The sequence below is a fragment of the Ananas comosus genome, linkage group 20, assembly GCF_001540865.1.
Source record: "Ananas comosus cultivar F153 linkage group 20, ASM154086v1, whole genome shotgun sequence".
Classification (NCBI taxonomy): Eukaryota; Viridiplantae; Streptophyta; class Magnoliopsida; order Poales; family Bromeliaceae; genus Ananas; species Ananas comosus.
Window position 1 is genome coordinate 530,100 of NC_033640.1, and position 16,941 is coordinate 547,040.

Here is a 16,941-nt window from a genome sequence, read left to right on the forward strand (position 1 = left end):
ACCTAAAAATTTTAGGCAGCCCAAGCCCAAGCCCAAGCCCAGAGCCCAAACCTCAGCCCAAGCCCAAGCCTAAAAATTTTTAGGCGGGGCTTAGGCTGGGCAACTGTAGAGATGGGCATCTAACAGCAGTAGCAGGGGGGCTAGTGAATATTGTACGTGTTTCGATTGTGTAAAGATTGCCACTAGTGCTGCCGTTGTGTCCCCCTTAGTAGTTCGAGCCGTTTTTGGTTGTTTCGTTTTGGGTTGAAAGTATGTATCTTGTAATTAAGCAACGTTTAGTATAGGTTGTGATTATTTAAAAATCGTCTCTTTAATCAATTCCGGGTATTAAAGTTGTAATTTGATTTGTTAGTTGGTAGTGGTGTGATTGTTGAAATGATCTATTTTTCTTTACGTCTTTGTTATCTCTCACTGTTTCTTAGTTTCTTGTTCTTGTTCAGTAATTAATGGAAGTTAAGTTTGTGGTTTTGAATAATAGCTCGTTTATTAAACGAGCCGAATACAAACACGAGCTCGTGTTCGACTCGTTTACACCCCTAAGTGTGGAAGATGATTGCTTAGGGCTTTTAAATTTGTGATTTTTGGTCACTTACTAAGTGAGTTGGCATTTGTTGTCTAACATCACTATTACACATTGTATTATTTTATTATTCTTTTCTTCATCTTTTTTTACCGTAATTGTCTTCTGCCAAAGGTGGGCCGAGATCTGTTACTTGTTTTGAATAACTCGAAATTCAACTATATTTTTATTACAATGAACCAAACAATAAAAATAGTAGTTTATTCATGGCGGACAATTTGCGAAAGAGGGGCTGGAGTGGGGAGGAAAGTTGTGTTTTCTGTCATGACGTCAGCGAGACAGTAGATCACCTTTTCTCGGAATGCCAATGTATCAAGGCCCTGCTTTACAGGTTACTCCCGAACAAACAGTTTCTATCAACTTGTACATCAGTCTGTTCACTTTGGGACGAAAGTAGGCGAAAGGAAGGTACAATCACTACAATAGAATTAGGTTATAGGGACACATGTTTGGAACACTTTTGAGTAAGTGTCCTATTTATACTAAAACTTAAAAAAACATCTACTTATGCCGAAATATAAAGCCCAATCCAACTAAAAATAAAAGATTACTCTACTAAACCCACCACACCCAGTCCATTTGACCCGATTACAAATAGAAAATTAAAAAAAAAGAAAAATCAATTACCATCTTTTCTTCTCTCTTCACTCAATCCACTGAAATTATAGACGAAGAGCCTTTCCTGTCGTCTTCCTCCGCCACCGCAGCCAACGAGATAGAGTTTCGGCGGTTGCTAAATGCTTAAATAAGTGTTAGTAAATTAGCAGCACTCTTTTAGGTTATAGCGACACTCTTTAACTGTCACTATATACCTAGCGACCCCACATATAGCAACACTTTTTAAAAGTGTCGGTAATTTTAGCTAGCAGCACTTTTTTGACATGTACCTACATTTAAAAGTGTCGCTATAGACCGTTTTTGTTGTAGTGAATTGGAATTAGGGAACTAGCATCTATTGCCGCGACATGGTGGACAGTCTGGTTGGAACGGAACAGGAGAATTTTTGAGAATTTTAGACGCCCGGCGACCTTCCTGGCTTTTGAATCTCGCTCACTTCGCGACACGTGGGCGCTTGCCCTCTAGTATTTGTTTTTGTTTTTGTTTTTATTTTTTTTTGTTTTATTGTTTTTTTTGTTTTTTTGTTTTTTTGTTTATTTTTGTGGTACGTTTCGAGGCCTAGCTATCTCAACTTGTAGCCCAGTTCATACTCTTATTGAATGAAGTGGTAGTATATATGCTATCTTCTCTCAAAAAAAAAAAAAAAGAATAAAAAAAGTAGTTTATTGTCGAAAATGACTTCACCTCGCTTTACTTTCATCCAAACAAGCACTACATCGACATCAATATCAGCAACAGAAAAAAAAAAAATTTGAAGCAAAAGAACTATATACAAGCAAGCATTATACTCAACATGACAATATTCACCAATAAACATTTCAGGAACTAAACACCCAAAAAAGAACTAACAAAAAATCTTTCACATCAGCCTAATTAAATTGTTGCAAAACTCTTTAGGTGAGCAAAGTGTTTTCTACTGTTAACCATCATGGAAAAGTTTGCGAATAAGCTAAATAAGCTGCAGTTGAAGGGCATACATAAAATTTTACCAATCTTAATGGTGACATTTGCTTTCTCACTACAACATGCTCTCTCTCTCTGTAGAGGAGAATCTCTAATAAAGGTGCACGCAAAGTATGAGACATTTGCTTTCTCGCTTGCTGGGACAAAGAGCAATGCTAATTGTGCACAGGAAGATAATTGTTCTTTTAAATAGTAGAGAGATAGAGCATGTATCCAATGGCCAAAGAAAATTGTTTTCTATGTGAGTGAGTGAGAGAGAGAGCACTCAAAGATGTTTGTTTTTTAAATAATAGAGAGAGAAAGAGAGGAGGCGCTCTTGTTTTATTTGGGTGGAGTGGTCTTTCAGAGGTAATGTTTTTTTGTGTTTAAGCTGTTAGGCAGTATTTGGTTCGGATATTTGAACGTTATTTTTGGAGTTAAAAAATTATAGTTTGTTTTTTTTATTAGGAATAAAGGTGGAGCAGTTGTTCCGTCCTCTCACTGGAACAAGATAGTTCTCAAGTAGAACAAGCTTAATTAAGATTTAAATATAATTTTGATTCTTGTTTTATTAACTTGTTAATTAATCTAATTAATATATGTAAGTTTTAAATAGAGCCAAATTAAAGTCTAATTAAGTCTCTGTTGGACTCCACCAATAGAAATTAATCTCAAGATCTGTTGATATATTCCGTACACTCGGTACATGAACCAAATCAATAAAAAAAAGAAAGCATATTTTTAGCATTTCCTATCCGCCTAAAACCTCTCAAGCATGAATACACAACAAATTCCAACCATCCAACAAGAAATTAAATAGATATATTGTATAAGTAAAGTATCACAAGATATAAAAGTAAATACTACCGAGAGACTTAATTGGACAAGCAATAAAAACTAAGAACTTTGGTGCAAGTGAAAAAGAGATTGATAACTAGAATGAAAAGGTGGGTAAAGTTTAGGGATCAATGATGCAATTTACCCTTTCTTTATAGTTCCAACTAAGTTGAAAGATTAGTCGCTGCTTCTTTATTCCAATGAGAGAGAGAGAGAGAGAGAGAGAGAATTTTGGAGTGTGATGCTACTAGCATCTTTACTTTTACTTGGAATAGATTGAATTTACTGAAATTGATCAAATTCAATGAATAAATAATGATCAGATTCAATTTCGACATAATACTTTCGCCACGGATATGTAAAAGTACAAAAGCTTCATGAAATTTATTTAGTCATGGCACCTTTTGAATTATTCCTTTTTCTTTCTCAAGTTCATCAACTGTTTTTTTTTTTTTTTTTTTTTTTGATTTTTTCCGTGGCTGTGTTTTATATAAATTAAAGTTCATTGCACATCAACTTCTGTTTACCGCATTATAGGGGGATATACATACACACCTCAATCTGCAACATAAGAATGTTGGAGGCCAAAGAAGGGATGGCCCGGCAAGGAGAGCATCGAATTTCGTTTACAGATAATGCTGCAGGCGGATCCGGTGAAAGAGTTGGTACGGGAATTGTCGAGAAGGTCACTTGCCCACCCATCGGACCGAGCGTGGACGAGCGCTGGATTGAAGAGTTGGAGCAAAAATTCGAGCGTGCGTTCGTAGATTCGCCACGACAGTCCAGGCCGCCCGACGATAAAAAGCAACTGATAATTTGTAAGTCATCAGCACTGGATGAGGAGTTCTCCCGGCCAAAGGTGGTGACGATAGGGCCATTTCATAGGCGCGACAGCAAGCGTATCGACAAAGAAAAATTGTTCGTCATGCAGTTCATGAGTCGTTTGTACAATCTCGACTTGGCGGGCTGCGCCCAGAAGATGAAGAATCAAGCAGCAGAAGCTCTCAAATGCTACTTCTTTACAGATAAACCTCCATGCTTCGACTCTACTACAGGATTCGCGGAGATACTGTTGCTGGATAGCTTCTTTATCTTGCTTATGTTGACGTGCAAGGAGACGTTTCGCAGAGCGGTGCTAACTCACGAACCTGACTCTTCGAGAGAGCAGGAGAATACGCAGTTTCGAGACGATCTGCTTAGATTTCTCGACATTATAATGCAAAAAGATGAGATCATGCTGGATTTGCTGATCCTCGATAACCAAATCCCCTTCTTCGCGGTCGAGGAGCTATATAAGGGGCTCAAGTTGGAGAAGCCCCTCCATGAGTATGCCCTCGAGTTCTTCGCGACGATCCATCCGATGCCAAACCGAGGTCGCAAAGGCCAGGATACGCCTCTCCAGTTCTTACATCTGCTCGATCTTCTTCACTGGTCTCGGGTCCCAAAGGACAAGTATCATGCAGTTCACACGTCGCATAACCAGCTAGAGTACTCCATCGACTTGCCGCGCCATACTCCGACTGCGATGGAACTCAGAGAATCGGCAACAATGTTTGCAGAGAAGACATCCGGCAGCTCACTGGACGTCACGTTTCGGAGCGGCAGGCTCATACCCGTTGTCGGGGTGCTCAACATCCCGTGCTTACACATCCACGACTACAGCAGCCGCGTCTTCCACAGCCTCATCGCCTTTGAGATGCAATGTCCGAGCCGGGGTTGCTGCACCATGGCCTTCTCCGCATTCATGCGGAGCTTGCTGCAAAGCGAGGAAGATGTGAAGCTGCTCCGGCGACGCGGCGTTTTGGCGAACACGTCCGTGACCGACGGCGAACTCGTCGATTTCTTCAAACGCTTGAGCAAGTTGACTGAAAATCAGCAAATGCCGATCGATCTGTATAACGTTTACCGTCGGGTCTTGTCTCATCACAACCGCCGAATGAGTCGATTCTGCGGCAGCATTGTTCTCCGGTACTTCCCCAACCCACTGGTGACTCTTTCTGTGTTCGCTGCTATCATGCTTTTTGTTCTTAACTTCCTGCAGACCATATACACTGTGCTCAGCTACTACCACAGTTGAATGCTCTACGTGCTCTCCAGTATATGGTAGTAATGCATGCATATATTACTAAAAAATAAACATATTGTATTACGTACCAACCTTAATTTGGATATGTTTACATGTAACATCCTCTGTTGTTACCTGGTTTGGTGTTCTTACTGGTTATTAGTGTTGATAAATAACCTATTATTTTTTATTAGTTTAAATTTATTTCTGTCAAGTTTAACTTTTAATATTTTGTTGGTTAGATATAAGATATAAGTTTAAATCTTGTTCAATTATTGCTATTATGATTTTGATTTATGCCTATATATCGGCTATTGTAAATATGTGAAAAATAATCTACCATCGAAATTTAGTCCAAGAATATCGAAGCATTAATTGCTCTATTACTACTAGGCTGAGCTATATTAGCCCCTCTAAATTCTTATGACTTGGTCAAAAAAAAAAAAAAGGGAGATAATTTCCAAAGTAGCTCTCAAAATTTACGGGATATCTTATAGTTTTCTAATTTTTTCCAAATATAATTCACTGAAACTTTTTTGTTATTTAAAAATTAATAACTCTATTATGTTGGAAGTTAATGCACTTTCTCAAGAATAAATTATCACTAGTGAAGGCCCGCGCTAGGCAGCGGGAAATCTATGTAAATTTTTAAAAATTTTAAATTATATAGTAAATAGCACATAAACTGTAAAGTCAGTAATATCAAAGGATATTCACTTTAAAATTTAATTTCTGAACAAAACAAAAGGAATTAAAAAAGAGGGGGAAAAGGGGAAAAAAGTTGGTGCGTTCGAGTTTGGATGCAAACTGAGGACCAAACGACAATAAATTCGATTTCGTAGGTAGCATATAGATTGAACCAATTTATTTTATTTGGTTTTGATTTGGTTTGGAAGTAGAATTTAACACTAGCACAAACTGATATAGCATATTTTAAGAAAAATCATTTTTAGTTTGAATAAAGCTGCACCTTTTGTTTCTAACATGAATTTTTTCAGTTTCCACTATTATATTTTTTGAATAATACTATTGGCACACTCTATTAGGAGTGCACATTTTACAATATTATTCAGAAATTTAAAATCCTCTATAAAGTAGTATATTATATAATAAATTATTATATAATAATATATCCATATTATAAAAATATAATACTATATATATTAACTAAATATATATTTAGAAATAAAATTATATATATAATAATACATTAAGAATAAAAATAAATAATTATAAAAAAATAGTAAGTTATATAATAAATTATTATATAATAATATATTTATATTATAAAATAAAATATATATATAATAAATCATATATATTTATAAATAAATAAATAAATCTTCTTGTATAATTGGTTGTTAAGCCACAAAACACACACCCAAAAGAGGGTTTTCAAATCACTTCGAATTCCTTGGATCCGATTATATAATAAATAAATATATATGTTAAATAAAAATACTATATATAGAATACTATTATATATATATAATAATATATTATAAATAGATATAATTATTTATTATTATAAATATATTATAAGTAATTATATATATATATATATATATATATATATAATATATATATATATATATATATATATATATATAATATATATATATATATATAGAGAGAGAGAGAGAGAGCTAGGCTACTATATATCTATAGTACCGAGGCTCACGGTACTATAGTGTTGTTTTCGATCTTAGGGCGTTCAAATCAACGATCCACACTTGTTAAAACGTGATCTAGGTATTAAAATTTCTAGAAATCAAATTTATATTTTTTCGACATAGTTTATCTTATGATCAAACTATTTCAAAATTGTCAATTTTCAATCGCTATTATGACGAGTTTGGAGTTTAAACGATGTAGAAGAATCTAAATTTCTTCAAATTTTGATAGAAAATACTTTAAACATATAATTAAGGTTAAACATTCTTGATCTTGAATTTAAAAGTCCTATACCTCAAATTTTAAAGATTATTCAATTTCCACCGTCCATTTTGATACTAATTTATTTACTAAATAAACGATATCGAAAAAAACTAAAATTTTATTCCTAAGAAATTCATAACCTTAGATCATATTTCCGGTGTAGATTATTGATTTGAACGCCCTAAGATAAAAAATAAACACTATAGTACCGGAGCTCGGTACTATAGATATAATAATACGCTATCTCTCTCTCTCTCTCTCTCTCTCTCCTCACTCTCTCTCTCTCTCTCTCTCATCTCTGCTCGTCTATATATATAATATATATATAATATATGAGAGAGAAGAGAGAGAGAGAGAGCAGAAGAGGGGGGATAGAGAGAACTCTCCATGCGGCGCACGCCAGCGACCGAAACACCGCCGCGCCCGCTCGCCGCCCTGCCCTCCCCCTCGTGCACCCGTCCGCCGAAAGAATGGAAGGGGAGAGAGAGAGAAAGAGAAGACGCCGGTTGGGGAGGGAGAGAAAAGAGGTGGAGAGAAGGGGTGGGGGAAGAGGGAAGAAAGCGGAGGGCCAGGGGGAGGGAGGAAAGGACAAAGAGGGGTAGACCCGTGCCCGGCACACCCCGGGCGTGGTCGTCCGCACCCGCCGGGCGGGTCGTGCGCCTCGTGGCAGAGAAGGGAGGGGGGTGTGGGGGAAGGGAGAAGAGCTGAGGGAGAGACGTAGAGAGAGAGAGAGCTGTGGGTTGAGGGAGAGAGTAGAGAAGCGGAGAAGAGAGCAGTGAGGGAGGGGGGCCCCGAAGAGAGAGAGAGTGTGTGTGTGTGTCTTGGGAGAGGTATTTAAAAAAAATATATTGGGCCCCACAAGAGCCCTCCCTAAAATACCGGGGTGAGGCTCGTACATACTGCACAATTTAATGAATTAATAGATATAAATAGATATGGATTAGCAATTTTTAAAGTACATATCTTAAAAAGAAACTCTTAAAGCTATTAATTGTAAGTTATGAAAATTTAGATCTAAAACTCTCACAATTGAAGGCTATAAAAGGAGTTCTTCTCCTTCATTGTAATCATAAGATCAATTGAAATCCAATCACGATTATATAATTTTTATATGATTAAGACTCTTGTCTCTCGTCTATTATAGCCTCCTTTACTTATTCTCTATATAGTTAAATACTTTTCCTCCAGAGCCAACACATTAATGGGACCTGTTAGCTTATCTTGAGTTGAACCTAGATTAAATCTCAATCAAAGTTAAAAAGAATAGAAACACCTCTTTTGTCCCCATTAATAATCTATTTTTCTGATCCCCTTCTTAATTTCCTATTCGTCCCTGTCCTTTCCTGACTGTCGTTCACTCGTGCTACCACCACTGCAGCAAGAATGGTGCAAGCTCTCGCGTTCTCGCTATAAGTATCAAAAATCTTCAACATTGTTCTCCGTTGTCAAGGAATGTTTAGGATTTAAAAGCGCACCAACATTGGCTAGAAGTGAGGCGGTGGGAAGAGAAGAGAGTTTAGAAAGTCGATGCTCGTTAGGAGGACATATAAGAAAGGGGTAATTGTTTACATATTTCTGAAAAGCTCTCGACTTTCTGATTTATCCCTCTTAGAAGGCTATTATTGAAAATACCTTTGTTACTTTTCAATTTATTTTAAATATATCCCTAGAGTTAAATTCTGTTAATGAACCGTTAGCAATAACTGTTATCTGTATAAAATTACTATTTTGCCTTTTTAAATATACCCTTCCACCATCCCCGACTTTTCTTATCTGCCCTTAAGTCAGAGGCACAAAAAGTATTTTGACTTTTAGTCTTTTCAAATATACCTAACTACCGTCACCAATATTTCTTATTTGCCCTTAAGTTAAGGGCAAAAGAGACATTTTAATTTTTTTTAACACTAGTAGATATTTAACTCATATTTAACGGAAGTTAACTTATGTAGGGGTATTTTAGAATAACGAAGGAATATATGAGGAGTATATTGAAAAGAAAAAAAATAGCAGGAATAAATAAAATATTTTCAAAGTTTTGAGGATTATATAGGCAATTATTCCTATAAGAAAGTAGGTAACTTCCGTAAAAAAAAAAAAAACACATGCCTTCAGAAAAATCGAATTCTTAGAAATAACCCTTGTAAAATTACCAACTTATACTGAAATAAAAAAAAATGTTTTCCAATACAAAAACAAGTTCAAATAAAGAGATTAAAAAAAAGAAAAGAAAAAAAGAAAAGAGCTGCATGATTTTGAGGGGAAAAAAACCCAGGTACGTACAAATAAGTTAAACATAAACACACCAACAAATCCGTCCACAACTCGATAGACAGAACAATAGAAAAAATGAAAAAAATACAACACAAGTCCTTAATTGTAAACTCTTGAAAAAACAAAAATAAAAAAAATCCTATTATTACATGATGCTTAAACTTTCAAATAGCTCCCAACAAAACATATATTGTGGGGTAAAAAATTATTATTAAATAGGATAACGAAGTACTACATAAATATAAGTCGCAGGGTGATAAAATGCAAATCATAGATCCTACTACGCTACGTTACTTAATTTCATGAAAGAGTGATACAACTACGACTCTACGAGTAGTTGATTAATGCATGAACACCTAACTATTTACTCACCACCATAATTAATTACAATCAAAATCTCAAGTAAATTTATAAAACGCAAGTAATTAAGGTAGGAAAGTTTTTTTTTTCTTTTATAAACCGTGAAGTAAATTGCAATTACAATCTAGTTATGGTGCATCTCACACTTATCCCCAACTATTTACTCAACCACACATTTATAAACAGCCTAAAGTTGAGGGGCCTCCATACGTTTTTAGGAGTTTATTTAAAAATATATATAGAACTAAAAATAAATGAATTATGGATTTAACATGGATGTTACATATTGAAAACATATTAAAATTAGTTTATGATTCGGATATATTCTAAATCTGAATTTGAATCCAAAGGAAAAAAAACAAAGGTGAACCAGCATCGATATCTGAATCTAAATTCGAATCCACCATTTTTTTCAACTCGAGATCCAAATCCGAATCGGAAAAATTTTCTAACTCGAGATCCAAATCTGAATCCGAATTCGAATTAGATAGTAAAATTTCAATCCATATCTGAAAATTTTCAGATAAAGAATCGGGTCGGGTCAGGATTATATCCGACCAGCTTTCACCCTAAATATGATGGCAAATTAAGAAAAAAGTTTCAGAATACTTCATAGTGCAAATCAACTCTAAATATGCTAATCACCAATTAATCCAAATAATTATTTCTAAAAGTAAGGGTAAAACACAGGAAACTCTTTTATAAATACCTATTTTTTTGCTTTTCCTTTTCGACTTTCAAAAATATACTCTTTTTTTTTTGAGTAAAAAAAATATACATTTTGTTCTTATAAAATTTCAGAAATACTTTTACGGGGTTACGAATTTAATGGAGAGCGTGAAATGACCAAATTATTTTTACTTATTTTATAAAAGAATAATTTTTTAATATATTTATGTCATTTTCAAGGGTATTTTTGATATAAATTGTTAGGATTTGGTTAGATTTGTAGTTAATTTTCTAGTTGGATAAATTAATATTTAAATCTATTAACAATAAATTAGAATGTACATACTAATTAGAGTATAAATCTAACTAATTAAATTAGGATAAATATTTAAATTTATTAGAGATAAATTAATATGGATTTAGATATTGAATAGACTAGAAATACTAATTATACTAGAATTGAGATATATTTTAGTGGAGCATTAGTAGAGGGTACGTTGAGGTGTCTTGAAGTCATTGGTCGACCGTATCAAAGAGAAGTTTGGCTATGAGTTGTTTGCACATAGGGCCCGTTTGTTTTGGTGTAAGTAGAATGATGGAACTCAAGTTCCATCACTTCCGTTATTTGTTTTGGTGTAAGTGAAAAATATAATGTAACTCAAGTTACGTTAAAGCTCCACTTCACCTACTCTCGACTTCCGGCTCTAAAGTACCGAACTCGACTTCCACCACACTCAACCTTCTCTAAACAATTTATTAAACAGTAAAACCTAAACTCTACTTTCTTTATAATGGGTTGGAATTACCTTATTTATAATAAATTAAGATTATCTTTAAATAATAATAAAAAATTTAATTATATAATAGGTTAAATTTTATAGTAATAAATTTATTACTATATTTAGGAGATAATGGGATCTACTTACTTACATCAAAACAAACAACGGAACTCAAAAAACTAATTTTACCAGCACCAAGTTACATCAAAACAAACAGCAGAAGTGATTGAATTTAACTTTCAGTGGTACGAGTTATGTCAAAACAAACAACAGAAAAATAATCACACTTCAGGGAAACTCAAACACCACTACACTTGACTTACGTTGAATCTACAAATTCGTCAATCCAAACGCCCCCATAGTGTACAGGTGCACGAGAGAGAGAGAGAGTGTGTGTGTTGTCTTTTAGCTAGGTTTATAAAGACGAGAAAGGTAGGATAAATTTAAAAAGATGGCTCGTATTTGAAGCTATTCTTTTACAGACGAGAAATCAGTTGTAATCTTATCTTATTTAGTGAATCTTATTTACCCACCTATTTTCTATTTGATTTTCTCTTTTGTGATTGTATCAGTTTTTGCTGAGAGGATGAGTTTATGGTAAAAACTCGATTCGACGCTTTCTTTGCGAAATCTCAACAATTGGTACCGAATCAACAACAGTCAATATCATAGCGAGTTACAGATTTTTAAGATCTGGTATCAGAACGAGCACCAGATTACCAACATAAATTATAAAAAATGAACGAAATAGTGACGGAATCCTGACGAAGGGAGCCTAAATGCATCACTTCAAAATTTTAATGGGATAAAATATAAATTTTTAAACAATCAGAAGAAAATTAATAAAACAATATTTATAATTTTTTTATATTTTAACCTAAAAATAAAATAAAATCATGAAAGCCTATAAACTTCCATCCTAAGCAAGCTCTCCTTCTTTTGCTCAATCATTCAATGGTACGAGGTTAACTAAGGACAATAGAAAAAGGTACTACATTTATGAGCTGCATATGATCGGATGGAGGAAGTATACTGTATCACATTTGCACCATATTATTAAAAACAAATTAATTATATTTTTTATTTAAAAAAATTATAATAAAAATATTTTTTTAATAATTATAATGAGACGTATTAATCCAAAAAAAATAACTTTATTAGTTAAAAACATCACGGTAATATATTCGGTACATTCTAAAATTTTTTTGGATACAATGAAACCGAACAATCTGTGGTGGCGTGATTCACACCTCCATTAATATTTACGCTGACGTGATGGCTCGCACCTCTTTATGCTGATGTTTGAGTAGGAGTAAAAACTCTCAAACAGAAAAAAAAAAAAAAAAAAAAAAAAAAATAAACAGATATGATTTCGAATATAGATATCAAAAACAAAAACCTAGCGAATATGAATTCGAATTTAAAATTTATTCATTTCAAAAAAAAATTAACAAAAATATAATTTTATTATAAATATAATTTTATTATATTTTTACTTATAAGGAGATATATGANTATTAATCCAAAAAAAATAACTTTATTAGTTAAAAACATCACGGTAATATATTCGGTACATTCTAAAATTTTTTTGGATACAATGAAACCGAACAATCTGTGGTGGCGTGATTCACACCTCCATTAATATTTACGCTGACGTGATGGCTCGCACCTCTTTATGCTGATGTTTGAGTAGGAGTAAAAACTCTCAAACAAAAAAAAAAAAAAAAAAAAAAAAAAAAAAAAAAAAGGAATGCAACGGACACATATCTTACTTGGTGTGTCTTAGCGAATCAAATTATTTTTTTAAAATTTATTCATTTCAAAAAAAAATTAACAAAAATATAATTTTATTATAAATATAATTTTATTATATTTTTACTTATAAGGAGATATATGATTGACTGTTAATAAATAATATAGTGTGACCACCAGATAGTAGAATTCCTCTTCAAATGGCGATCGAATTTTTGATCCCATTATTCGTATTTATATATTTTTTATGTATGCAAATTTGAAGACGGATATATTGAACACTAAATTTTTATTATAATATATGTTGAAAACGGATTCAAATTCAAATATGATTCGAATTTATATTCGAAAAATAATATAACATTAATACACATTTATAAATATGAACTATAAGTAACGCAATTTAAATATACAATACAATTAAAGGTTTACACTTTTGTTCAAACTTTCTATATCTATATTTTATTCAATAAAACTTAATATTTAACGAATATATATATATATATATATAGAGAGAGAGAGAGAGAATTAGGTTAGAGTGCTATCAATAGCACCAAGCTATTTCTGCTATTATCCTTTTAGCTCTTGGATTGAGAAATGTACGGTTATGATGATATGCCCCCTCTAGGGTTGAGTGGGTGGTTGGTTGAATAGTATAATCTAACGGATAAAAATAATTAAAAGATTAAATCTAACGGTGGAAAACTCGATAGCATCAAACTCTTGATGCCATCAATAGTATCACAGTCGAGAGAGAGAGAGAGAGAGAGAGAGAGAGTAGAGCTAGAATACTATCGATAGCAAATGGGCTCCATTGCCACCCATTTGTTTTCGATAATGGAGCTTCTGAATCGACGATTGGCACCGTTGAACATGATCTATACCACTTAAAGTGTTTAAAAATCAAATTTCATACATTTTCAATATTGTTCTCTTATTTATCGAGTGGACACAAAAATGAACAGCTGAAACTGAATATTTTTTTACAAATGATAATAGAAGTCTTGTAATCAAGATCAAGAGTATAGATCTTGTTTTAAATAGTTTAAAGAATTTTTTAACAAAAATTCAATTGATTTGGATATCTTTACGCCGTTAAACGAGAAAACGCCTCATATCGATCATTAAATTATAATTTTTGAAACATTTTAATCATTAGGCAAATGATGTCGAAAAGATTTAAAATTTGATTTCTAAACACTTCAAGTGGTATAGATCATATTCAATGGTGCCGATCGTCGATTTGGAGGCTCCATCATCGAAACCAAATGGGTAACAACGGAGCCCGTTTGTTATCGATAGTATTATATATATAAAGAGAGAGAGTTGACCTAGAATACTCTCAAAAGCACTAATGGGATGGTGCTTTTGAGTTTTTAGCCATTGGATTGAGAGATGTAGGGTTGAGATGATGGTCGTAGATGGTGGTAGGTGATGGTAGGTGGAATAATATTTGATCCAAGGGGTATTAGTAATTAAGGAGTAAATCGAAGGGCTAGAAACTTAGAAGCATCAAAGGATTGGTATTTTTAAAAGTATTCTAGCTCAATTTTATATATATATATATATATATATATATATATATATATATATATATATATATATATATATATATATATATATAGTAGGTCTTGTGTGCTATTAGGTGCACGGAGGTCTCCGTGCTCCTAAGCCGTTTTCGATGATAGAGCTTCCGAATCGACGATCGGTTCGTTAGACTTGATCTAGATCTAGAAAATAAATTTTGCGACTTTTCGATATTATTTACCTAGCAATCGAAATGGTTCAAAATCAACGGCTGAAAATAAAAATCTCACAAAAAGTGGTGATATAGTACTAAAATTTTCGATTAGAGACATTGATCTTACTGTAAATAGTATAAAAAATTTTCTATCAAAATTTCATCTGATTTGAATACTTCTACACCGTTAAACTTGCAAACGGTATACATCAACCATTAAAAATTATTGATTTTAAACTCTTTCGATCANATGATACCGAAAAATCACAAAAATTATTTTCTAGATAGTTCAAATACGCTAGATCAAGTCTAACGGAGCCGATCGTCGATTCGGAAGCTCTATCATCGAAAACGGCTTAGAAGGACGGAGGCCTCCGTGCTCCTAATAGCACACATGACCTACTATATATATATATATATATATATGCAATTTTAACATAAAACTCATAATAAAGTAAATGAAAAACATGATAAAAAATTACTTTGTCTCTCTACAATATATATTAACATCACTCTTACCTCTTAGGAGTGAAAATAGTCGAATACGATCGAATTTTTTTAAGAAACTGCATTCACATTCATATATTTTTATTTTTTTTCAAATGTAAATTCAGATATAAATATGTGCGGAATGCTAAATTTTGACATTTATATTCGCATCATATCTAATCAAGTGTCAGATTCGATCGAAGTTTATCCTCACTACTTTCGCCCCTACATTAGAGATAGCTGCGTGGTTTTGATGCATTTTGCAAAGGACAACATCAAAAAGTGTATCGAAATAAAAAATAATAATAATAATAAAAGCCCTAACAAGTGAACCTTCAACCGAATGGTTTTTGGGCTTGCATATTGGATTCTGGTCCTCACTTTTAATTTAATACACTAGCAAGTTCAAAAGAAAAACTCAATCAAACATCTCCATATTATATAAAAGTTTACTTTTTTCTTAAAAAAGAAAAAAAAAAGCAGCATAACTTCAATATAAACTTACCATATAATTTGTCTCGAATTTTGACTCTCTACTAGTTTATTTTGACACAATATGATTAGTTTGGGATTGTATTAATCTATGTGTTAATGTGTTATATAAGTGTCTCTAGAAAGAAAAATTCTAGAATGCAACGGGTATATTAGTAACGTGGCGTAACAAATCAATCAAGTTAATCCTTTTAAGAATATATGTCCCATCATGATTGTAAAAAAGTATTTTTATTGTACTTTCGTTTGAAAAGAAGGAATGTGATTGACTTGTTATTGATGACGTGGTGCAAGTGTGACAGTGTAGAATTCCTCCTTTAGAAGAGCCCACAGATGCATGGACTCAAATTGTTTTCGTTTTCTCACGTACTGGGGCCAAAGCAAATCCTTACTTACCAAGTTTTCTTCATCTTTTTTTTCTTTTTTCTTTTTTCTTTTTTTGTCCTTTTCAAGGAGTGCGCATAAAAAAGTCATTTTCTTTTTTTATTATTGTAAATAGAGAGAGAGAGAGAGATTACAAGTAGTTTATTGCTTGAGAAGGGAACAAAGTCACTTATTCCGTTTAGAAAAGGATATATAGTGGAACTGCTCTAGTATTGGAGGTAATGTTTTCTTATTGTTGTATGTACGTGCATGTCCCTTGATTCGAATCTTATAAATTATTATTAAAATTAAGTCCCGTAACTTAATATAATTAGCTAAATATTGGCAAACCACCGTTATGAAACTGATGTAGCATCTTACTATTATTGTATTGTCAATCACAATATCGTTACATCACTTCTATATTAGTAAAATATCAATATTTAGCCATCTCAATTAGATTGTGGAACTTGATTACAATAATTTAAAAAGTCAGTCTGAAAATTATTAAAATTTGATGACCAAAATGTGATGCACCTCATAGTTTTAAGGACCAAAACTGTAATACTTCTTTTTTTTAGCAATACTATTAGTATATCCAACTTAGGGTGTACTATCTTATACCCTCTTCATCCAAAGGTCATCATTTTTTACTTATTACATCAACTTTTTTTTATTTGTTTTACTGAAAACTAAAGCTACCGTTTGGTTCGGGGTTAAGAAAAAACTAGTTATTTCAAGGATAGGGTTAAGGTGGGTTAAAGTAATTTTTCTATTTGGTTGGGAGTTGGAGTTAGTCCAGAATAATAAAAAACAGTATTTGGTTGGAGTAAGTGGGATAAGAAAGATAATGGGTAAAATAGTATTTGGTTTGGTTGGAGTAGTGGGGTAGGGTGGGATTAGGTGGGTTAACTAACCCCACCCCAAATGTGCTATTCCAGAATAGCCCATTTCGGATGGGATTTGCTAACCCCACCTTTTTTTTGTTATTGTTTGAGAATAAATGGGGGGTTAAGTGGTTATTCCACCCCTTAATCCCCGACCA

At 33.1% G+C, this 16,941-nt stretch overlaps 1 protein-coding gene across 1 annotated transcript; it reads left to right on the plus strand.

Annotated features, from left to right (window-relative positions):
- Nucleotides 2,392–5,196, plus strand: LOC109725718. Its single transcript, XM_020255034.1, has 2 exons — nucleotides 2,392–2,509; nucleotides 3,515–5,196. The coding sequence occupies exon 2, from the start codon at nucleotides 3,552–3,554 to the stop codon at nucleotides 5,052–5,054; it is 1,503 nt and encodes a 500-aa protein (XP_020110623.1). The 5' UTR covers nucleotides 2,392–2,509; nucleotides 3,515–3,551; the 3' UTR covers nucleotides 5,055–5,196.

Bases quoted from the DNA above. Each gene is read 5' to 3' on its own strand.
- LOC109725718 (XM_020255034.1), top strand. From the start codon at position 3,552: ATGTTGGAGGCCAAAGAAGGGATGGCCCGGCAAGGAGAGCATCGAATT.